At 39.6% G+C, this 23,969-nt stretch overlaps 1 protein-coding gene across 2 annotated transcripts; it reads left to right on the forward strand.

Moving 5' to 3' along the window:
* The first annotated feature begins 589 nt into the window (after positions 1-589).
* slc43a1a (solute carrier family 43 member 1a) lies at positions 590-23,767 on the forward strand. 2 transcript variants are annotated; one of them, XM_034690148.1, is made up of 15 exons: positions 590-800; positions 8,545-8,708; positions 9,305-9,503; positions 10,493-10,548; positions 11,268-11,344; positions 18,470-18,562; positions 18,697-18,830; positions 18,930-19,057; positions 19,708-19,854; positions 19,947-19,982; positions 20,074-20,206; positions 20,347-20,476; positions 20,708-20,781; positions 20,934-21,057; positions 21,291-23,767. In XM_034690148.1, exons 2-15 carry the CDS (start codon positions 8,555-8,557, stop codon positions 21,486-21,488), a joined length of 1,683 nt encoding a protein of 560 aa, XP_034546039.1. In that variant the 5' UTR covers positions 590-800; positions 8,545-8,554; the 3' UTR covers positions 21,489-23,767. The 2 variants fall into 2 exon arrangements, with proteins under 2 accessions (XP_034546039.1, XP_034546040.1); XM_034690149.1 differs by lacking the exons at positions 590-800; positions 8,545-8,708 and adding an exon at positions 9,123-9,186 and having other exon boundaries at positions 21,291-21,488.
* Positions 23,768-23,969: the final 202 nt, after the last annotated feature.

Below are 23,969 nucleotides of genomic sequence, written 5' to 3' on the forward strand. Positions count from 1 at the left end.
TATCTTTATTTGAGGAGATGAATAAAGTAAGTATCTATCTATCTATCTATCTATCTATCTATCTATCTATCTATCTATCTATCTATCTATCTATCTATCTATCTATCTATCTATCTATATATCTATATATATATATCTATTGTCATTCATTGGACCTTTGAGCTTAACTGATGTGCCATGTGTTTTCCTCAAACTTTAATTATACAAGATCCGTGGATGTGTTTGCCTTGTAGTAGCCTACATGAGTAAATAAATGTCCATTAACACACCGACTCTTCAAATCCAATGGTCCTGGAAACAACAGGTTGTATCTGTTACTTGATCACACCTGTAAAGTATTTTTTATAAATAATGTTGAAATATTATTTAGTTAACTCTTTTTAAGTTGTCTATTTAAAGGGTTGTAGAGCCCGCAGCTGCCGGAGTACATGCTGTGTCCGTGGAGTACATTTACATTGAGTGAGTGGAGTAAAGACATCTGTCCTGCTGAGTGGCGGATAAAGGCAGCAGGGTGGTGACTCAGAAAGTCACAGAAAGAGGGAGGGAATTAGAAGTCAAATTAGGACGAAAAGAGGGGGGAGTCTGTGATGAAATCGGAGAGAGGGAAGAAGTGTGGAGCCCCTCAACGAAACCTCCATAAGAAAAGAAGGAAGCAGTGAGAGGAAAGGGTTTAATTCAGAGGCTCAGCGCCTACTTTTCAGAGAGAACAAGAGGTAAATTGTAATCCGCATTTTTCTCTCAGTGAGCAGCAAAGGAAACATTTCAAGCATTTTTATTCTCTGAGAAGACAGTCAACTTAAGTAAGTAGTCTAAATGAGCTTTTCTCTTAAATACATACCATGTTATACTATAGGCTGAATAAACGTGTTGTGGGCCTGTAAACTGTAATAACGTGTGTAAAAGTGGCGGCATGAGGCGGACCAACCAGCTACAGATAGCTACACGTGGCAGCAAACTTCACAATATTTTACATTGATACAAAAGACACTCTGTATACAGTCTGTTTAAGACTACAGGATGTGTGGTGGACAGAAACCCAAAAGTTTTCACAGAGAGGTAGTAAGTGAGAGTGGAAACCACAAATTGAAGGGGAGTAGATGAGTAGTTTCCAAAGTGACTATTCCTGTTATAGTAGTTTCAGCCTTAAAATAGTGTTCACCTCTCGTTTCAGTAAAGTGTGTGTAAATAATGAGGCGGTGCTCGTTTGTAAGGCTGTTAACACGAAGACACTATCACAGCCATATGTTTAATTTACCTGTAATTTAAATGTGACCGTTTTGGGCTGGATGTGGTGAGCGCATTTTGGTTAAGATAACGACCTGTGTGTAGTAGCACCGTTTGAGTTAAGTCTTAATTAAATAAATTAAAGTAAAGAAACTTAAAGTAAAAAGCAACGTGTTTTATGTTGTCGTGTTACTTGGAATCGCGTGGGCCCTTGTTATTGTTTAGGGGAACACAATTAAGGGAAGGCTGTGTTTCTTTACCCAAAAATGCCTTATTACATTGGGGGGTAACACTTTTAAAATAATTGTATCCCATTAGAAAGTAACAAAGTCTGTCAATCGCATTCTTACTATGCCCGACACTTGTATTTCTTAATCTGAGAAGACGTGGAGTTTTTAAAAGTACAGTGATCATAGCTAACTCAAATAAAATTATAGATGTATGCACTTTTTTTCAAGATAATTAAAAAGTTGCCCTAATCAGCCTTTTCGTAGGCTGTTCACGATTTTTTAAAATTAATAACAACAATAATTGTTCAAACCAGGACACATATGAAGCCATGGATTTCATTGATTCATTACCACTAGGTATTTGGTGAGGGAAATTCCGACATCTGACATAGCACGTGAACGCAGCAGGCGACCACGCTCCGGGTCCGGGTCCTTTCAGCGACCGACCGCGCACAGAACCGGTAACAAGACCCCGCTGTGAGGTCATTGCCCATGGAGAAACAGCTGTTTGCCGGCCGGGCAGCTTCAGGGGTTTACCTCTTTTTTTCGGACTCCTCAGGAAATAGAGGTTCCCAGGGTGCATGGTTTATTTTCTTGGAAACTTGTGAGGATAAAGAGTTTGGCCTGCGGTCCTTTGTGTCCGGCAGAGGTAGATAAACACGGCTGGTCAAGGTCAGAAACAGCCCTGCGGGGAAAAAAGAGCGGAGCTGGATAGGAGCACTTGGGAACACTTGAAAGAAATCAAGACACTTGTTATAAAAACAACAACATTAGGCCAATGACAGTTTTAATACAAGAGTAGTGAAAATGTTTGTTTTTATCATCCCAAAAAGAGAGATACAATTCCCTCACTGGCCTATAAATACTACAACTCTACATGGCCTGAACAGTATGAGTTTATTGCATCATTCAGCTGCTCGTGCCCAGGTATTTCAGGAAGCAGCTTCCTTATATGGTGTTTCTCTCTGTACTGACTTTACCTGCCATAGAAACACAAACCACACTTAAGCACACTTTTAAGCGTTACTTTTGGGAATACAATGTGTAGTCCGTCATTCATTGCCCTGTAACTAATGTTAACAGTAACCATCACCTCTGTAACTCGTAACATTTTTATTCCACATTGACCACATTTAACATTATTTTATATGACATCACTCCCTGTAGTGTATTCTTATGTTTTGTGCTGTTGTGTTCGAGGTTGTAAATTATTCTGCTGTTGGGAATTAATTAACACATGAACCAACTGTTTAATGAGTTAAACCACACAAAATAAAGCCAACATTTCTAGCTAGCTTTAATTATTATCTAGTTAACAGTGATATTTGTTAGAAAAGGGAATGCTTAAGTTCTCATGGGAGCTAACTGGCTGTGGAATTTGGCCACATGTCCATTCCAAAGCGGCAACCTCCATTCTAAAAATATGAGTCCAATGTGGAAGTGCTAAAAATTGCAGTTCATCGAGGATCCACTTGAGGCTGGCCCCGGAAACCATATGTACACCAATTCAAAAAAGCCGATCTTTACAGCAGAAATAAACATGTTTACAGCCTGGGACAGAAGACGAGTGTAGTCTGGATAGCCCATTTCTCGATCGGCACACACTGTGGGGGTGGGGGGGGGTGGGGTTTCCAACGGGACAATTTCAAAGATATTGAGATTATGAGTCTTCCAATGAGAGGCACAGCTGACTTGATTGACAGGCGGGAACACTGTAGCTGTTGGCGAGGAGGCTCAAAGCCCACCTCTTTACGTCACAATCGCTCGACAGCAGCAATATGGCTGCCGCTGACGATTGGCCTCAAAACAGCGCTTCAGAAACAGATGGGTGAAGTCATGGATACGACTTCCATATTTCATACACTATTATTTCATTTCACTATAGGCAAAATTGTCATTTTAGTTTCAGCTCAACTGAAACAGTGTAAGGTTTCCTTATGTTCCCAGTCTTGCAAACCTGTAACACAAAGTTACAACAAAACAGCAACAAGTGAGCCATCTTACGCTGAGTGTGACATTAGAGTCAAGTGGTTAGCTGTTTGAATATGGTGGACTGTAACAGGTCACAATGTTGTGACAAGAACTCACAACTACCTGCCAACTGTTAGAACCTTGTAGTAGTACTAACTGATCCTGCTTCATGACAACCTGAGAGTTTAGCAGTTGTGTCTCCTGTAAGTGGCACAATACAAGAAGGAAACAGCAAGGAATAGTACAGGTGTATGATGAGAGGAAGAGAAGAAGGAAGCAGCACCACACAGCGTAGTCTTGAACTTGCTTAACTGATTAACTGACTTGCATCAGTCACACGTGCTCAAACAACCCGCAATCATATACACACAGAAGAAGAGACAATGCTCCGTTTGAACACACACAGAGCTGCTGCACTTGAAATATGTCTCCTTAGCAATTATAACCCACAATGTGAATGTGATATGTGTTTATTGTGCGTTGCAGCCCTGTCAGCGTAAATCCAGTTCATGTGACAGAGGGCTCTATACTTAGTCCTTTAACGAAGTGTGTCTGTTCATGTTAGAGGGACTGTTCTGTTGGTCTGTCTACTCAGTTAGTGGAAAAAAATCATTAAGCTGAATAATAAAGCAGTTTTTGTTTCTACGTAAGGACAAATTCTACACTTAATAAATGTTTGAAAAGTTAAGTAGGAATACCAAAGTAAAGACTTGGATAAAAATTTGGAATTGTATTCATCAAATCAATAATTTTAATGCAGAATTTCTTGTTTTTAGTATCTGTTGTGACTCTCTGCCTTTCGTAATGCTGCAACTAGAAAAAAGAGCAAGTTTTCATTAATGAAATATTGATTCATTAAAATGACCATTTGATACTGACAGAAGCTCTACAGTTAAGATGAGACATATTTAACGAGTAAGTAAGGATAACTTTTCACACACAGTTTTTAAACTGGAGATCTTTGTCAATACGCCCATTGTTGTTGTCATTTCTATGAAATGTGACTTAGGAAGCATGTGAGTTGTGAATTTGACAAGACACAATATCTGGATAAGAAAAGTTTCTCTGACATAGTTCAATGTGTTGAATTTTTAATATGTTAAGAATAAAATTAGGTTAAAGTGAGTTAACATAAGCTAAGATAGGAAGGCAGTGGCAAATAAAAAGGTCTTAATCTTTGATTTAAAAGAGGTGAAAGTTGGAGCGGACCTGCAGCCTTTAGGGAGTGTGTTCCAGATACGTGGTGCATAATGACGCTAACAAACGCTGCTTCACCATGTTTCGTTCTGACTCTCAGGACTTTAATACAAAATGTGTTAATTGTACACATTGTAAAACATAGACCACTGAAAATGCAGTAATCAACAAATGTTGCAGTGTTTTTGCAACCTAAACTGAAGTGTCGGAATCACACCAGTATTGAGAAAAGTGTATATCCGAGTTGAAACGATTTGGTGAGTAATCAATTAGTAGATTAACAGAATGTTCATCTGTCTTAAATATTTATGTAAACTGTCAATCAGGCAAAATGTAGACAGTATGTTTATCTCACCCCCTGTGAGTCATTGCTACTTGTCTTGGTTTTACATTAGAGTAAGTCAAATAATTTGGATTGGGACTGTTTGTTTGGGGCAAATCCTGCTTTCAATGAGTTCACACTGAGCTTCAGTAATACATAATGAACATTTTGAATGTGATTAATGTTTTATAGGCCAAACAATTACTTAAGAAAATAAGATTAATCAAAACAATGGCTGGTTGCAGTCCTAATATCCTAATTAGATAGAGTTTCACCTCAGATTAAAGACTACAAGAGCCAAAAAGCTATTTTTTTCACACTCTGTGCACTCCTGTGAGTGAATTTACACATTTATTTATGGGTGAAACACTTACAGGATGAAGGAAACACACACACAGTCTAAGTCTGGTGACTTGATGTTGAGAGATGGGGAGCAGTGTGCGTGAGTGTGTACTGAAGGGTTCTCAGTCTGGGGTGTCAGTTACATAGAAATCCCCCCTTTTCAAACTCTTTTCAGCATAAAGCCAGTTCACTGGGCCATGGATAATCTCATTACACACACGCGCCCCATGAGCTCATACGCACAGACAAATCAGCCCCATTAGATCCTCCCTCCACCAGGTCCTATACTACACACACACACAGACGCACATGCTGGAGAGATGCCCTCTTTAGGAATCACTAAAAGTGTTTCCAGTTTGAGGCCTTGACCCCCCCTCCCATCAATCAAGTGTCATAGACCTTTTCTTCCTTGTTACTTTTTTGCACTTCTTCTATTTGCTCCTGAATGGAAAAGCTAGTTATATGTAGTATTTTGATTGCATTTTCTCTCCAGATGTGTGTGTGATTAAGAGACCCTGTTTGATTGTCAGAGACCATACGGACCAATGACCTGTCCTATGTGTGTGTGACTGTCTGTGTACTTTCCATGAGGTCATGACTAACCTGACTCTGTTTGTTCGATCAGAGACGTCAGGAGTGTCTTTTAGCCTCTCTCTCTGTGTTTATATTTACATAACAGCTGCATCACTACCCACGACTGACCCTCCTATCCCTGGAGCCACAAAACCTCGCTGTGCTCTCATACCGTTTTAAAGACAACTGGACTCCGACTTTGTGATGCTTTCACATGGAGATGCCACCATTTTAAGGAGCTTTCCCTATTTCCAGAACAAAAGCAGGCTCAGCATTGTTCCCTTGGTCAAAATCACTGGTGAAATGTCTCCTCTGGTGACAGCACAGTGGAAGCATTCCTGAGGACAATGAAGTGAGGTGTCAGGTACCCAACTGGGATTTACAAATCAAATACTGCTCACGTGGGCACTCATCAGACGAGCTGAGATAAAAAATAACCCACTTGCCTAATGTCACCTCCACCTGAGCGAGCTAACATAAGGGTAACCCTGGGGTTTCAGGAGGCCAACTTCCATTAAGACAGCACTGATAAACCCCTGTGACGCCTTGCTGTCTTGGCTGCTGTCGAGCGGTTCATCTTTAAGATGAAAGATTATTCTGTTGAAAAACAACACCCATTGAGCAATCAAATTTATCGACTCTTTGGCTTGTGCTGTTGATTAAACGGGGGATAGAGTTACCAAAGGGTCCCTTAGCTTTCTGAGATTATTTTACATTTTAGAGAAAGTAATTGTTTTACACCAACAACATCCTTTAGTAAAGACTGAATTGAGCACAAAATACCTTGTACTTGTTTTACCTATAGAAAATAAATCTAAACTTAAGCTTTGGATTTATCTGGATAAATTGGATGATTTGGATGTTTCAGCTATGTTGCTCTCTTGCCTAAGTTATGTACTTACCTTTTTGTTTTTGTCCATTATCTCATTTCCTTTTTTGTTTGTTAACCCTCCTGTCATGTTGCTGGTCAAATTGACCTTTTTCAAAGTCTATTTTAGGCAATATATGCCTTCCAAACCAGCTAAATGCAGCATAAAAAACTGGGCAGCATGTGACAGAAGGAGACATGTTAATTTATCAACATCATTTCATAAAAAAAATAAAATAAATAAGGGCTTTCCAATGTACATTAAAAACAGTTTTAACATGAATTTTAATGAAAATTGAGTGAGTTATCCTCATTGAACCATGATCTGATTAAAAAACACCAATGGACCAAATCTTGATTTAAATGGTTAGTAATGGAGTTAAAAATGTGATTTTGGGGGGCTTTTTTGAGGTTCTGACACTTTGTATAATTCAATATGCCCCAGATCAAATTGACCCAGGAACATTATTGCTGTTCCAGAGGAACAAATATAACAGGAGGGTTAAATATGCTGCTTTACTGATGACTAAACTAATTTTACACTACTCAAATGTGATTCATTGCCTTATTGAAAACAGGCTCCTTAAAGTCACAAGTTGATAACCAGAGATGTGTAAAAACTTGGCCTATAGGTCAAGTAAAACCAGACACTGACACGTTTTTTGTTTTAAAGGTGAAGTACATATCATGAAGTATTACATCATCTGGATGTTTTGTAAATCAAACATCAGGCAGGCACGTTTCTCTGTTCTGGGGATCATGTGGCAACATGTTACCTAAAGAAATGAAATGGATCCAGTTAAAAATCTTTAAAACTGAATTTAGATCCTTTAAACATCTGACTATTTGTTGTTCTGTTTGGTACTTATGTTCTGTAGCTGCATTGATTAGGCCATTAACACTCTCTTCCCTCAATTTACTGTGAAGATTTGTCAACATTTGTTTCCTGCTGTGACATGAGAGTAAATTCAGTAGTGTTGAGTTTGTTGTTTGACTGCTGATTAGATGAATAAAGACATCTTCTTTTAAGCAGTTTGAACTTTTCCCAATCCATTAACATTCATCAGCTTGTCAAGAAAATAATGGATGAATTAAGTTTCTTGAATCCAGTACTAGTCTGCAAATCTCTTGCTGTGTTTTTCATTTTGTATGGAGTGTGATGAATTAGCAAACTTATAGGCTTTAAACCAAGCGGCAATCCTCCAGTCTCAAACTATGAAGCCCATGCAGAAGTGTTGAGGCTGGCTGCAGAAACACCGGAAACCACATAGACACCAATTCAAAAAAGAAGATCTTTGCAGCATTAATAAACATGTTTACAGCCTGGTTCAAAAAACGTCTTGGGTCACACTGTACGGGGGGTGAATTTTTTTCTAACACGACGGTTCAGAAGATATTAAGATTACGAGTTTTTGCCCAAATAAGGACATGACTCTCTTGACTCCTGGCTGGGAACACATAGCTGTTGGCTAGGAGGCTCAAACTCCGCCTCTTTACGTCACACTCTGCCTGGTTGAGTTCCGCATTTCCAATATGGCTGCCGCCGTCGATTGGCTTCAAAACAGTGCTCAGGAACAGATGGGCGACGTCACGGATACTACGTCCATATTTATACAGTCTATGCTTTAAACATAGTCATTCTGTGGTATCCTTGTGGCAATAAATCCTTCATAACACGTTCCTTAAGCTCAGAGATTAACAGTTTACTGTCAAATATAAAAAAAGACTCATTGATTACAGGTCCCTTTATGTTTCTTAATGTTACTTTATTCTTCTATCCACCTTATCCTCTCTCTCTTGTATCTCCTCACTCACAGAGAATCAGCAATGGCGCCCTCTCTCATCCAGGCCTACAGGAGGCGCTGGTGGATGGCAGTGACTGCGGTAATTGAAAACCTGCTGTGTTCAGCTGTGCTGCTGGGTTGGGGTTCCCTGCTTATCATGCTGAAAAGGGAAGGTTTCTACTCCCACCTATGCACAGGTAAAATCAGGAGCTTTGTATTTCATCACATAACTTTGTTTTGTCTCCTCAATACTTTAAAATTTCCTTTATTTTATGAGAGTTTGAACGGCTGATATTGTGACATTCTGATACAGAATATAACATATGTACGTTGTTTCAGCAGTAAAACACGACTCAATTAAGTGAAGTTTAATATCTTCTGTATCTGTTATGTGTAACTTTCACAATAGATCTAAATCAGTGTATCTAAATTCCTCTTCTGCATTTAAAATAACATACCATACATTTCTATATGAATGCATACCTTTTTAGTAACCATTATGAGTATCTATTTGTTTATACATACCCTGAGGCCATATTTAATGGGGAACGTATGCTGATATAATTAAAACACAAGGGTTCTGACAATGTTCTTCAACCTTTATGGCTAGTTTTCTCTTCAAGAGAAAGTAGTTTCTTTTTACGAACTGGTACCAGCTGTGCCTTTTTTTGACATGTATGCGAGATAATTTTGTTTTCTGGCTCTTTTTATCGTCTCTTTCCCCAAAACTGTCTTCTTGATCTGTCTATCAGTACATGTTCTGACTGCTCATGTTTCTTGTCATTCCTTACAGATACAGAGAACAAGACTGTGGTCATGCTTTTAAGTAACCACTCCGATGGGGAGACGGAGGAGTGGCCAAGCTGTGTGGATCAGGAGGAGATGCTGAATCTGGGCTTCACTATTGGCTCCTTCTTACTCAGTGCCACCACCCTGCCGCTCGGTATCCTGATGGACAAGTTTGGGCCACGTCCGATCCGCTTAATGGGCAGGTAATGTTTAGGGAAAAACTACAAACAAGAGCATGTGTTTCTGAGGAGAAGATGTGTTAGATTACAACCAAACCTCTTGTTCTAGATAGAAACTGTCTTTAAAATAAACACATTAGTTATTACCTAAATACCGTGATGATGAGAATCTGGAGGGAAAGCTGCAGGAAGGTGAATCAGTTTCTTCAACGGCTATGACTTTATATAGGAAAAGCAGACAGATCACATTCTCAAAGTGGGAGGAGTGAGATTGTGGTGAATGTGTTCTCACTCTGCAAATCAATGAATGTTGGTGGGCCAGCAGAGTGTGTGTGTATTGTTTTTGTAGTAAATAGTGAAACTCTTTGTCACTCGGTGTGGAAAAATGTAAACACTGTAAAATGATTCAGCACTATACTATCAGAGCACAGAGGGATTACCAGCTCTGTCGTCAGTGTGTATATGTTGTACAATGTGAGAAACCACATTACACACACACACACACACACACACACACACACACACACACACACACACACACACACACACACACACGCACACACACACACACACACACACACACACACACACACACACACACACACACACCTGCTCTTTAAATGTCAGTTGGAGGTTTATCTTGAGAAGCCCACTTTCAGGCTGTTAAACCACTGGCAGTTTCAGTCTTTGACAGATAATAAAAACACAAATGAAAATGCTAAACTAAAACGCCATCTATTTGGAGACATTACATTTTGTATGTTTGCGTGTGTTTTACATATTTGTGGTGATGTCCACACCTATCTGCACAAAAAACTTGTACCTAACTTTCACTCATGATCATGACTGCTGTATGACTCAGAGATTTACAAACACAGAGACTGCTGAGTCATCACCTGTTTCACTCTGGATGTTTCTGTTGACCTATTTGTTCAGACTGACTTTAAGATTAGAAACAACTTTTGGATCCTAGTTTATGAAATGTTTTTAAATGATTTTATACTTTGTTACAGCTCTTGTTTCGGCCTGTCCTGTGTAATCATTGCTGCGTCTGCATATGACCCACATGGTGAGTGCAACTCCACAGGAGTTATGTAGATATGTATTTAAATTAATGTGTGAACTTGTTTTTTTTATTATGTGTATTGCTTGTCTGTAAATGGTGTGTGTGGGACTACTGTTGCAAACCAAATTGCCCCTTGGGGACAATAAAGATTTTCCAATTTTCCAAACACAAATACATATATTTATACTTGCCAGGTTCCAATTAATGTACTTTAACCTGTTGCATAAGTGATCTGTAAAGCTCCCGTACTATGATGATTTATGTGGGAGCCACCTCTGTCTGAACATAGTTCAGCAAGTATTGATTGACAGTTTGAGGCAAACATCTGCAGGTTATGATGTACTCAAATCACAGGGTACATCTGTAGCTGCAAAAATCTCCGTGATAAGAAAGTATGCTTTGAATTTGTATTACATCACAAATCTTTACAGCTAAAAAAAGAGGCTTAAAATGTAACAAGTGATGTCATTTATGTCCCTGAAGCTCAGTGATAAACGCATCAGTTTTAGGATGACATCTAGAAAGAGTTACACTGTTTCTGTCTGAGTATTATTCATAAATCACAGTGGCAACTTGATGTTGCTACACGCACCTGGATATATTGGTTCATAAAGTCTGTAAAACCCCTAAGCCTCTAAAGTCTGAGGTTGAAGACCTCAGACCTCATATCTTCCACAGAAGATTTCAGCATTAACTCTTCTTCTTTGTCTATTTCTCTGCAGTTCTGTCAGCGCTCATTTTCTTGGCTCTCTCCCTGAACGGATTTGGAGGCATCTGCCTGACCTTCACTTCACTCACGGTGAGACACACAACCACACGTGAAGACACTTACAAGGGTACAGTTTTGGACGGGTTAGTGGAGAGAGAAGAATATATATAGCATGGTATGGGTATTGACAAAGTGGCTGTGAGCAAATGGTTGGTCTTATCTTCCTTGGTTTGATAATTATAGTTGTCAGCTTGCCACAAAACATCAACTAACTTAACTAAACCACTGTTTTTGGTTCCCTGTTTTGGGGTTGTAGTTTTGTCTATATACACAAGTACCTCCTGTTCTTAAATACCTACTGTACATGGTTTGTTATCAACCAAGAACACATGAGAAATGAATGAGGTGTCACCTCTAGAGCTGCCTTTTTGTGTTTGTTGGGTTGGATTCAAACCCCAAATTGGATTAGATGGCCAGAATGTCTTTGGCAGCAGCCTTGGCTTTCACACTTTGTGCTGAATGAGAGCACAACCACCTCCCAAAGTTACAGCCATTTATAACTCCGGACAAAAGTCCGAACATAACAAATGAAAGAGGGTTTAGTCTTAAATATTGGCTTTAACGGTTTATTAAGCCATAATGCTGCACCAAAATTTGCCTCACTATGCAAAAAAAAAAAAAAGTCTGTTCAGTTGTTACATAACTGTGATTCTGAGATGTAGTCTTATGTTCCAGGAACCAACAAGCAGAAAAGTCCTGGTAGCTGAGAGTCCCAGTGGGTTAAGGCCTTTATTTGTATCAGCTGAGGAAACAGTGTGTGTTGTGACTGGGAGCTGTGTTTGTTTGCATTCACACCAGGCATGTGTGTGTTTGCGTGTGATGTGTCAGCTGGTACCAACATCATCAAGTGTGTTTTATTGTTACCGCTGCCTCCTGACTGTGTCCTGCCAGGTATTTGTGTTGTTGTTATGTGCCAGTGCTGCACATGACATTTCCCAGATGGAAACTGTCCCCTTTGTGGTTCAACCAATAAGGGCCTCCAGTTGACCACACACCCTCCCCAAAGCTCGGCCCACTCACCTCTGCTCAAAACCCTCAAGGCCACACTTGGTCTCTTCTCTGTTCTCTACTCTCTCACATCCTTTCTTCTTCCTTTGTTCTTCCTTTTCACACTCTCCTTTTTTTAAACTGTTCTCGGCGTAAAATCAATGAATGCAGAACCTTTTCAACTCTGCGTGACTGCACACATGTGGTCGTGCAAATGCATGTACATGCTTATGTACACACAGGGAGCCGGAGATGAAACGAATGTTCAAATAAAGAGGATCCAAGCTGAGTATGGACAGATGACCCTCTCCCTTGACCTTTTTTTTTTTAAGACACCAAAGCTGGTGTCGATGAAACAAGAAAGAACAGTCACATCTGTTACTTCTCAAATTAAATATTCTTCACCTGTATGGTCACCAGAAATAATCAATTTTAAAAATAGGAAAAAAATCAATGATTTCAACTTTTAAGTAATCAGATCTGAGTCTTTGCTGTTTTTCTTGTCTGATATGAAAGTAAAGTTAAGATCCTTTTGGTTTGGTACTGTGTATTGGACAAATCAAGAAATAAAGACTATAGAGGAAGTCACCTCAGGCTCTACAAAACACTGTCAACATTGTGTCAGCCTGTAAAATGAGTGTTAACTACACCCTAAGTACCTTCAATCTAGCCATAAAGATAAGATATACTTTATTGGTCCCCCATTGGGGGAAATTATTTTGTTACAGCAGCTTACAACACAGAACTGGGGAATACAACAATGTATTAACATAGTTACAAGTATAATAACAATAATAATAATAGCAATGATAAAGGTAAAATAGAATAGAATAAAAACAAAAAATAATAATAATAAAAAAAAAAAGATTAAAGGCCCTGTGAGGAGTTTTGAATTGGCTGAGAAACAGACTGAAAATGATACTGATGCCTCTTTATGACCTTCAATAGCAAACAAGACCATCAGCAGCAACACTGGCACCTTCTCTGTTGTAATTTTTAATGCCTGAAACCACCCTGGGGGGGTAGGTGTCAGAACACATGATGGACATCTTGCTTAAGAAACAGCCTTTATTTGACTGTTTTCATGGAAAATAATCACATTGCCTGATAAAGTTGACTGTTGAACACAACAGGATGAGGCTTTTGTTGAAAACACTACTTTTGCATGTAAAGAAAAAGAGATAAGAGGTATCACTTTGTCCACAAGAGGGGCGCCAAAATCGATACAAAACAAAAGATCCTCACAGCAGCTTTAAAAAAAAAGAATAAAAAAAAAATAAGATTAAAAAAATATACATATATATATGAATTAAATATGGCAACTATTACAGATGTATACACTTTATGTACTCTTCTATCTGATAAATAGATACATAGGACACATATACCTCCCAGTAAACAGCTTAAATTTAAGAGCTGGATCAAGATATTACACGACATAATGAAGTGCAAATCAACTATTTCAATAAGGTTTCAAAATGTGTCGTTAAGAGAATCAGAAGGTTACACTCTGAATCATGGCTTAATGGTTACATGTAACAAGTCAAAGTGAAATGAATGAATCCAACACAACACTTAAAGTATGAATAAAGCTGCTCAATGTCCCACATAAGTTGCAAGAAGGCGATGTGCTATTTGTACTCTATTAATCACACACATGAGTAACTTTTACCCCCCCTCCTTGTCCTTGTTCAACCTTTGTGTGTGAGTCTCTCTACGTGTGATTGGGCAGCTGAGTGTACTGGCATTAACTGACTTCCACACTGCTGTTGTCGTCGTTCTGAAGAGTGAATGACGGCAGACCACGAGGGTGGATGATTTTAAACCATGTGCTTGACAATAATAACTCAAAAGAGATTATAAAACAAGATATTTAGAATAGAATAGAATAGAATAGAATAGAATAGAATAGAATGCCTTTTTTGTCATTGCAGCAAGTACAACAAAATTGAAAGGTGCAGTCTTCATTAGGTGCCATTTAGAAGAGACAACAAAAATGAAGGTATAAAAAGTAGTAAATACATACACAACATACAAATCAAATCAGAGTCTTATTATTTCACTTTCTATGTTCTTATGAGGCACTGTCCTCACATTTCCCTGTGACCATAGAGCCACACAGGACATGATACCCTGATTCAGAGGGTCTATCATGTTATGCAATACAAGATTTATTGCATTGTACATGTTGGTTTGTAACAATGTTAGCTGGTCTTTCCTTCTCAAAAAATACACATCAATAATTCGTTATAAAATGTTAAGTTTAAGCAAAGTTTTGAACATTGATAATGACAAAACGTGACTTTATCACCTCGATCAAACTCCTTTAGTCTCTACAGACACTACTTGCACTCTTATTGTGTGCTCATCAACTGTATGTAGTTATTAAGTACTGAGTTATGTTCCATACAAAACCACCAAATTTAAATTGGGAAATATGACCAAACCCTCAGAAGGAGATATCACAGAGGACTGTAAAGATGATGGGTTTAGATTTTAGGAGAACTAACAGAAACTGATTTATGTTGTGACCGTTTAGGAGGATTCATTTTCATTTTCATGGACCAAAACAGTGTGGATGTCAACCAATCTTTGACTTCATGAAAACCTGTCCATGTGCCAGAATAATTTTTCATTACAGGAGTTTAAGACATATCGTATGACAAAAAATGATCCTCAAATCCAAAAACTCTTTCACCAAACCATTTTTCCGTGTAACTCGTATGTGCTGGCCTTTGACGTCATGAACCTGTGAGGACACACCCCTGCGTTTTTGAAGTTCATCCAAGGGCATCAAATAGATTCACTTTGTCTTTGCCTTTGCCAGAAATACACAGGTCTTCCTGCTACTTGCAAACTTTACCGCCATTTATCATGCATGTTAACTATGTGCAGTATGTCCGGAAGCTTGTGTTTCACCTTTCTTATACTGTCATTGAAGTATGCAGTACTTTCACTTACTGTAAAAGGCAAGGGCTCGTCCTTTAATAGCACTGGCTGCTCGCAGAGGCTTGCCTGATCACGTGCTTCCAAAGAAATCTGCAATTATGAGGGCAGTTTGTCTTCCACGTATTATATTTGGTCTCAGAAAAAGGGCTGAGCTCCCTCTAGGGATGACTCTGAAAGTTACTTTTTGTTGAATGAAATGAAAGCTTTTAGCGAAATTCACATTTGGTGGTTTGTGCCTTCTGTGGAGAGCAGTTGAACGTCTATCTTTACTTTAAAATACTTTCCTGTGTTAAACTAGTCCTGTGTAGGATGGATAAAGAGCACTGTGCCCACCTTATAAAGATGAGAAATAGTTAAAAATCCATGAAAAGTGAGAGAGGGCAGCAGTGAAGTGAGGAGGAGAGAGGAAGCTGGTGCTAATCAGCTGTGGTTTAATGTTTCCTGCAGAGATCTCCACAGAGAGAGAAGCTGCAGCTGTGTCTTGGGGAGATCAGTCAACTACAAAAATGTGACTCCCCCACTTCTCTTTTTGTTGCTTCTTATCATAGTTATCTTAATCCCCCTCCCATCTTCTTTATTCCTGTTTTATTTCCTTCTGTCCCACTTTCTCCTGTATTCTACATCTTTTCCAAATGTTCAGAGCGCCATCAAACTTTCTCCGCTCATTAAGCTACAATTTGGCTCGTTCTTACTGTGATTAAGATCTTAATTAAACTTGGTGCCAAAGCCTTACAACACCCAAGTGAGTGAGCACAGCAGGAACAGAGCCTGAAGAGATTAGTGATGACAAGTGAACGGCCAAAGCCCGGTTTCTGTGTGACTTTCTGACACCGGTTGACCCTTGTGTTCCTCCACACAGTCACGTGTTTCTATCTACGCCCCCCTCAGCTGGTAGTGTTAACATGCAGAACATGTGCTGCTAGACCCTTTGTGAAATATGTCTTTTATGAGAACTGCCAGAACACTGGGGTGGGAAACATGCCTGCTGCTGGTACAAGCACACACTTACACATGCACACACACATGTGATTCATTTCATCTTTTTGCCTCATGCACAAATCTCTTGGACACACTGCGGTTGCTGCTACAACATTTCGAAAGCAAACATGAGTTAGCCAACATCTCACATGGCTGGAATATCTTTACTTTAACATTTGTTAGAGATGCAAACTCTCTGCTGTGTGCTCAGAGGGCCCTCTCGCCTACATACTACAAATCTCCACAAGTCAGAGAGTCCAGCGCTGCAAATTTCATGGCCACAGACCAGCCGTGAAGTATTTCAATTCTCAGAAGCTCTGAATGAAGACGGGTGTTCTCTGGGTGTTTTTCTTCCCTCACTCAATTAGGCGCTCTGTGGAACATCCTCAGGAATTTTTTTTTCCTGTTTACCTGCTAAAGTCGTTGATGTGTCAGCTTTTGAATTGACCTTATGCATCCTACTAGAATGTGCACAAAGAACATGTCTGCCTGTCAGGCACAAACTGGGGAGATTTTATGAACCCCAGCATGAGGGGTTTCTCATGCTGACATAATTTGAGGTTGTCTGTCTCTCTGAGTTAGCCCTGTGATAGGCTGGCGACCTGTCCAGGGTGTACCCTGCCTTTCCCCCGAAGCCAGCTGGGATAGGCTCTAGCTCCCCCCCGTGACCCCTAACTGGATAAGCGGTCAAGATAATGGATGGATGGAAAAAATTAGCTTCATAATGTGTTAATATGTCAGCGTTGTGTCTGCAGCTTGTGGTGCCACCAAGTGGCAAAAACACAGTTAATGTAGGTTTAGAGGGCATTAATGGACACAGATAAAATGTTATTAAACAACAGTATCTTGGGTTTATTTCTTGCCTCGCTCATTTTCTCATTTAGTCAATATTAGGCAATGTTAAGTATTTCAATAATTTAATTAAAAAGGTTCACTTCCCATATCCATTTGTTGCTATAAATGCTTCTTTCTGCCCTCCCTTTCTAGGGATAAGAAAAATACAAAAGAAACTCAAGTCATCATTGTATTGATTAGGCTACATCATCAATTACTAAAATCGGGAAAGTGTTTAATATGAAAGTCCCAATTATTCTTCCCATTGGCCTCCTGATTTCCTATCTTTATCTTAACGTCATCTGCTCCAGCTGCAGTAAGATCGGTGTTGGGCGGTGGAAAGTGCATACAACCTTCTAAGCAAAAGGAAGGCACTGGTGCTCAAACTTCACGATGACCTCTGACCCAGCAGAGTGATATTAGGTAACAGCGAACACTGTTAAGGGGAAGTAGTGAGCTTGCAATGCAGCACTCCTAAAATCCCATACATGTGATCTTATAATCGTTATTGACCCATTTAAAACTCTAATCAAAGGACACTGAGTGCGCTGGCAGCACAATCGGTCATTGTTGTATTGGCTAAGCTTCTTACTACCGTAAATAGGTCGACCTAATATATGATGTGTTAGTGCCACTTTGTCCCCTTTGCTGTGTGTCAGGTATGCTCCCATGCTGCGTCCACCGAGTGCCCTGAAGTTCATTGAGAGCTTGCTATGGATCAACTTCCAAGATTTTAATCCTTACTCAAAGAATATGTTGAAACAGCAGGAATAAAGACGATGAATATGAGCCGGAGTATAGCTTAGACTGTGTGTGAATATGGGGTCGGAGCCAAACTAGGTCAGGACTTTGTGTTGAGTTTCCTTGGGACATGGAAACTAATATTTTATTAATGAGTCTGCTCTGCAGGGAGAAAGAGGAGCGTTACTGGGTGCAAACTCAAGGCAGGATTAGTTCACAGCGTTTAAAGGCAGGGTAGGCCATTTATTTTGGATGCACCTTTTGTAATATTTGTGGGAATTCTAATCACAAAGAATCCCACTGATTTCATCAAATAATGGATACAAAGGGGGAAAAGTGTGTCTTCAGCTGTATCAAATGAGTCCAATCATGCATGCACGCTCACATGTTTCAGTAGGTGGCTTTGACATTCCTTAATACTTTTAAAATCTTGCTTACTTGTGGTACTTTTTCTCAGAATTAGAGAAGAACTTTTAGTCTTTTGCATATTTGTGAAACAAAGGAGAAGTCTGCCCTCTGCTGGTTAGAACACTTTGCATCTGGGTTAACCGACACTTTAGTCTCAGCTCAGCCTATATAGTAGTCCTCATACAGACTCCATTTAGTTCACACGGCTGCTATTTCGTGCTATATGTGTCTTATTTTCTCCCCTCATTGTCCCTGCAGCTTCCCAACATGTTTGGTGCTCTCAGCTCGACTGTCATGTCTCTGATGATTGGCTCCTATGCCTCCTCTGCTGTCACATTCCCTGGAGTCAAGGTAAATGATAAAGACTGCATTGGTAAAAATACATTTTGAATTTACTGCTGTGGACAGAAAATGTGAATAATTGCAAGTTTAAAATTAAATGAAAAGTGCTGGAAAAAAAATCTCCTCTCTCTTCTCTCTCCTAGCTCATCTACGACGCAGGCGTCTCCTTCCAGGTGATCATGTGGATGTGGGCGGGTCTTGCCGGGTTTGTCTTTTTCAACTGTTTCTTCAACTGGCCCGCTGAAGGTTTTCCAACACCTGACGAGGTCGACTACAGGTGAGTGTCGCCATGGGGTCTGTTGCTTTGTCATTTTCCAGAAGCACTGAGAAAAGAAAGTCACTTTAACTACAATGTGTGTGCGTTTATATATAACAGTAAGATCCTCACACTGCAAGAGCTGCCGTCATCTGACCAGAAGGGTGCCTCAGAGAGACTGAGCGAGAAAAATGGAGACATCCGACACTCCACAGAAAAAATTCCTAATGGAACCGATGCTGCACCCAGTGAGTAAAAACCACTCAGTACTCTTTAGTTTAGATACTTTAACTTTAACTACTTCCTTTGTTTGGGATACAATTAAAAAAAGAAACGTTTTAACCCTCCTGTTATGTTGCGGGTCAAATTGACCCTTTCTAAAGTTAAAAAAAAAAAGGTTAAAAGTATTTTTTCGGAATTAAACTTCTTCTGCTTGGCTTAATAGGTGAAATGAACATATAAAAAAATGGTTGATTTCACATATTTGCAACCACCTTTGTATGTTTATAGATGTAGATACTGTTTGTGGGTCAATTTGACCCGGCAGTCAAGGTGGAGGCTAAAAGGAGTCAGAAGTGCCAAATACTAATTGTTTCTTCGCAACTGTGTGACAAATTTCACCCCAATCACGAACAGACATGCACACACATCCTTTTTTTGGGGTTCTGACACTTTTTGATAATTAAATATGCCCCGGGTCAAATTGACCCAGGAACATCATTGCTGTTCCTGAGAAACAAACATAACAGGAGGGGTAAAACAAAAATATTTTTCTCTGCTTGATGGTGACAGTTATCTTGAAGATAAGGTACATATTCACCTGCCCTGACCTCCTCTCTTACACAAACTGTACACAAAATTCACTCTAAGTGAAGAACTCTCTCCCCCTTTTCCTCAGATACTACCCCCTTCAGGCGGTCTGTTTTCTCTCCCATCTTCCTGTGGAGTCTGGTTACTATGGGGATGTCCCAGCTCAGGATCATCTTCTTCATGGGGGCCATGAACAAGATGCTGGAGTTTATGGTCACACATGGTGAAGAGCATCGTAAGTGTCCAGCCCTCAAGCCACATTCACAAGTGTGTGTGTTCTTTCAAAGAGAGATACTGACAAAAGCGGCTCTTGTTTTTATATTCCAGCGTCTGAGCAGCTGGAGATTGAGGCAGAGGAAAAAGGTTAGTAAAAGGAACAAAAAGGAATTGATGTTGTATACTTATCTGACTTGGCTCTTGCTTTGTTTTCTAAATCAAAGTTCTCCTCTTTCAGTGAGTTTCTACGCTTCCATATTCGGAACATTGCAGCTGCTGTGTCTGGCCACATGTCCTCTGATTGGATACATCATGGACTGGAGGATGAAGGACTGTGTAGATGAGAAGGGTGTCTCAGCCAAAGAGAAGAGGTAGGGAAGAGGAAGGCATGACAGTCAAGGGGGCAGAATCAACAATATTAATAGATTTCAATTTTGACAGACATAATGGTGTCAATACATTGAGAGATATAAACATGTTTAAACACCTGCATGTGTGTCTGCCTCTTTAGACAGACCAGTGTACCCATGAGGGACCGCAAGATCCAGAAAGTCACCAATGCAATGAGAGCCTTCATTCTTACTAATGTGCTGCTGCTCGCTTTTGGATGCTGCTGCCTCATTGACAACCTACCTCTACAGGTAGCACACACACACACACACACACACACACACACACACACACACACACACACACACACACACACACACACACACACACACACACACACACACACACACACACACACACACACACACACACACACACACAAAAGCATTGATCTTTATGGGCTCACTACAACATGACCACAGAAAGAGAACCAACAAATTGGCAAACAGTCACATTGATTTTGTTGCTTTTTATTTCCTCAGATCTTCACCTTTATCCTCCACACTATGGTCCGAGGCTTCATCCACTCCTGCTGCGGAGGCCTTTATGCTGCTGTGTGAGTGTTTCAGTGTGAATAGCATTAGACCTCAATATATATTGATACTTACAGATCATATGTCTTTATACATTTTCCACATTATTCTGCAGCTCAGTGTCATGTACTGTGGTGTTATAAACTCTTGGTAACTCCCTGCATCTCTCTCACAGCTACCCGTCCAACCACTTTGGCACCCTGACAGGCCTTCAGTCCATGATCAGCGCTGTGATTGCTCTGCTGCAGCAACCGCTCTTCATTGCCATGGTGGGACCTCTGGAAGGAAACCCCTACTGGGTGAGGACGTAGTTTTATCTCAGACTTTCACCTAAGGCGTTTGATTTGTTTTGCTACTCAACAAACACCTGATCCAAAGTCAATGTCACAGTACTTTGCTTTAGTTAAAGAAAGATGTAATGCTTGGTAATGATCATTTTGATTCACAGTTTGCACCTGTTTTCAAAGTACAAGTATATTTGTAGCCTTTTTTCACTGACAGTTATCCTCCTTTGTCATCCTGCTTCCTTCAGATCAACCTTGGCCTGCTGATCTTCTCATTGGCTGGCTTTCTGTTGCCTGGTTACTTGTATTACCATCGTAGGCACTTGATTAGGGAAAAGGAGGCCAGAGACAAGCAGGCTGCTGAACAGGAGATGCAGGCACTCAGACACACCGAAACCAACGGCCATAAACCGCACAGCAATGGCCTTGCTGCGGTGGAGGCTTAAAAACAGCACAGCAGAGTCAAAGATGAGGAGAGCTGTAGGATCTAGTTTTGTATATGCCTTCAAAGTGAGCACCAGCAATCTACTCTCTCATAAATATGAGGCTTTTCTATTTCAGCATATACACTCATTGCTGGTTCACATTTTGCCCTTCAAATAATCCAAATCAGTAAAATAGGATGTCCTGTGCTTTTATTGTATGAGTCAGATCAAGACTTTAAGTTCCCTGTGAAACTAAAAGGAACACTATCATCATCATCAGTTGTTGCTGTTAATTTTGGTTTGGGTCAGAGAGCCAAACTAGTGTGATTTAAAGCCATAGATTTCACTCACGCACATGAAAAGACACACGCACAAATCCCGGTATGACTTGCTGTGTTATATTGCGGAAATCACGGTACTTGAAGAGTTTTCCAAGACTTGACATGACATGACAATCCTCGCTAACACCAAAGAACAGCTGAAATCGACCAGGAAAGTTACACGCTCTACTCAAGAAAGCAAGCCTAGAGTACATTGTGCTGGTTCCACTGTAAGCTTTGGAAGCCAAGAACAGCCATGCATGCAAGTTTTTTCCCACTATGTTAAACTCAAGAGCCTAACTTATTTGGTCATCTTCAGAAAAAGGACTTTTATTGTCTCAAGATAACACAACTGATATCACAAGTGAACTAAAGAATTTTCTTGAACCACACACTCATTTTCACCTCCTCAATAAAGATTCTGTGATCTTGAGAAAACGAAAGTCATTTTCTGGCAGCAAATAATTAATTTATTTTGATAAAATCGGCCTTTGTTGTCTTGAAATTAGAGTTACAGTTACAATACTAAAAACTGCACGCTCTGCTGGTCTTGGCCTTCGTATAAATCTATCCAGTAAAAGCTGTACATATATATCTATAGAACACTAGTCAATGCAAAAAAAGCTATTAAAGAAAGCATCTGGATATCTAAATACCAAACTTCAGGTCAGCTTCGATAGGCCTTTGGGGCATTTTTAGATCCCAGATAATCAGAGACACTCTTGTAAATGTTCACGCACAAATAGACTGGTTGTAGAGAAACCACATCTACCTCCTCTGTTTCCTTTTTGTACTGTCTCTGCAACCAACCCTGACATCTGTCCATTCGTATTTTGTCTATTTGAGTAAACATAATTCCCAAAGGAGTGTTTTTTTTTCAGTTCATGATTTCTCCTTGTGCGTTCATGTTCCTCAGCCCTCGCATTTCTGGAATGTTTTATGAGTAGGAAAAGAAAAATATGAAAATGCCACGAGGAGAAATAGGACTGATTTTTTAAAAGTTCCAACACACAGAGTGTGTGTGTGTTGATGTAATGGAACACTTTTTACTGCTTTATGCACAGAAATGAACTAGTGTGTGTATAAAATATGTATTTAAGTGTATTTTTATACTCTAGCGCAGTAGCATTAAAAAGGGAAGCATTTGTTTCTGTATTTTTGTAGTGTGCTTATCGTATATGAAGCTGTCATGATTTTTTTTTGTGTATCATGCTTTTGGATTTCTGCTTTTTTTAGTCTTTTTGATTTTGGAGACCTCCATGTGTTGTAAATAGAACTGAGCTGTGTTTTTATTTTGTTACATATTCAGCCTGCTCTTCTATATATGGGTGTGTACAGTGTATTAAAATATTTTTACTGATGGCTGTGGTCAAACTTGCTTTTTACTGCTTTTTCTGCTTAAATGCTAAAAAGACAGTAAAAAGGTTCAGCCTGCTGAAGATGAAAACAGAAAAATGTACTGTCATCCAAAGTTAAAACAAAATGTGTTTATTTTTACACATTTATAACAGTGTCTTGATGAAGCATGAAATCATCTGTAATAAATTCAAATTTTAATCATTTCTCTATCTCAATAACAGACAGCTTTTTTCTTTCACACCTGGAGTAGTTTCTGCTGTTGTCTAGATCTTCATTCATAAAAAGTAGTAAGCTTGTTGGATCGTTTCTCTCTTGCTTTAAAGGAAACTAAGTCTGTGCCTTTGCTGTTACCCAGACTTTATGTAATCTATATTGTGGGATACTGCCTCTGCCAAACATCTTTCTCTGTATACCAAAGCCATGTGTAGAGACTGTGAGCCAGTTGATACTCCGGCACGTTTCCTCAGGAGAATAAACAGGATAGAGAGATCAGGAATGTCTGATTCTACAGTGAAGCAAACAACACTTTGGTCACAATGTTTTGTTTCTTTTTTCTTTAACTTGTGTTTAGAGTATTTTTGAGTACATTTCAGGATGTGCTGGTAAAACTTGTCAAACATTTCTTCTCGTCAGTGTATTATGTTGTAACATTTTACTTACACTAACTGTTTTTGCAATTCTGGCAACAACCATCTAAACCCTTGAAAAGCTCTAAAAGACCCTTAAAGAAAGTCGCTGTCAGACCTCTGTTGTAGCTGACGGGTGTTACTGCCCGATTGGTAGAGCAGAAAGTTCAATCAACACCCGACAGGCTCAACAAAAG

Source organism: Notolabrus celidotus, chromosome 8 (assembly GCF_009762535.1).
Source record: "Notolabrus celidotus isolate fNotCel1 chromosome 8, fNotCel1.pri, whole genome shotgun sequence".
Classification (NCBI taxonomy): domain Eukaryota; kingdom Metazoa; phylum Chordata; class Actinopteri; order Labriformes; family Labridae; genus Notolabrus; species Notolabrus celidotus.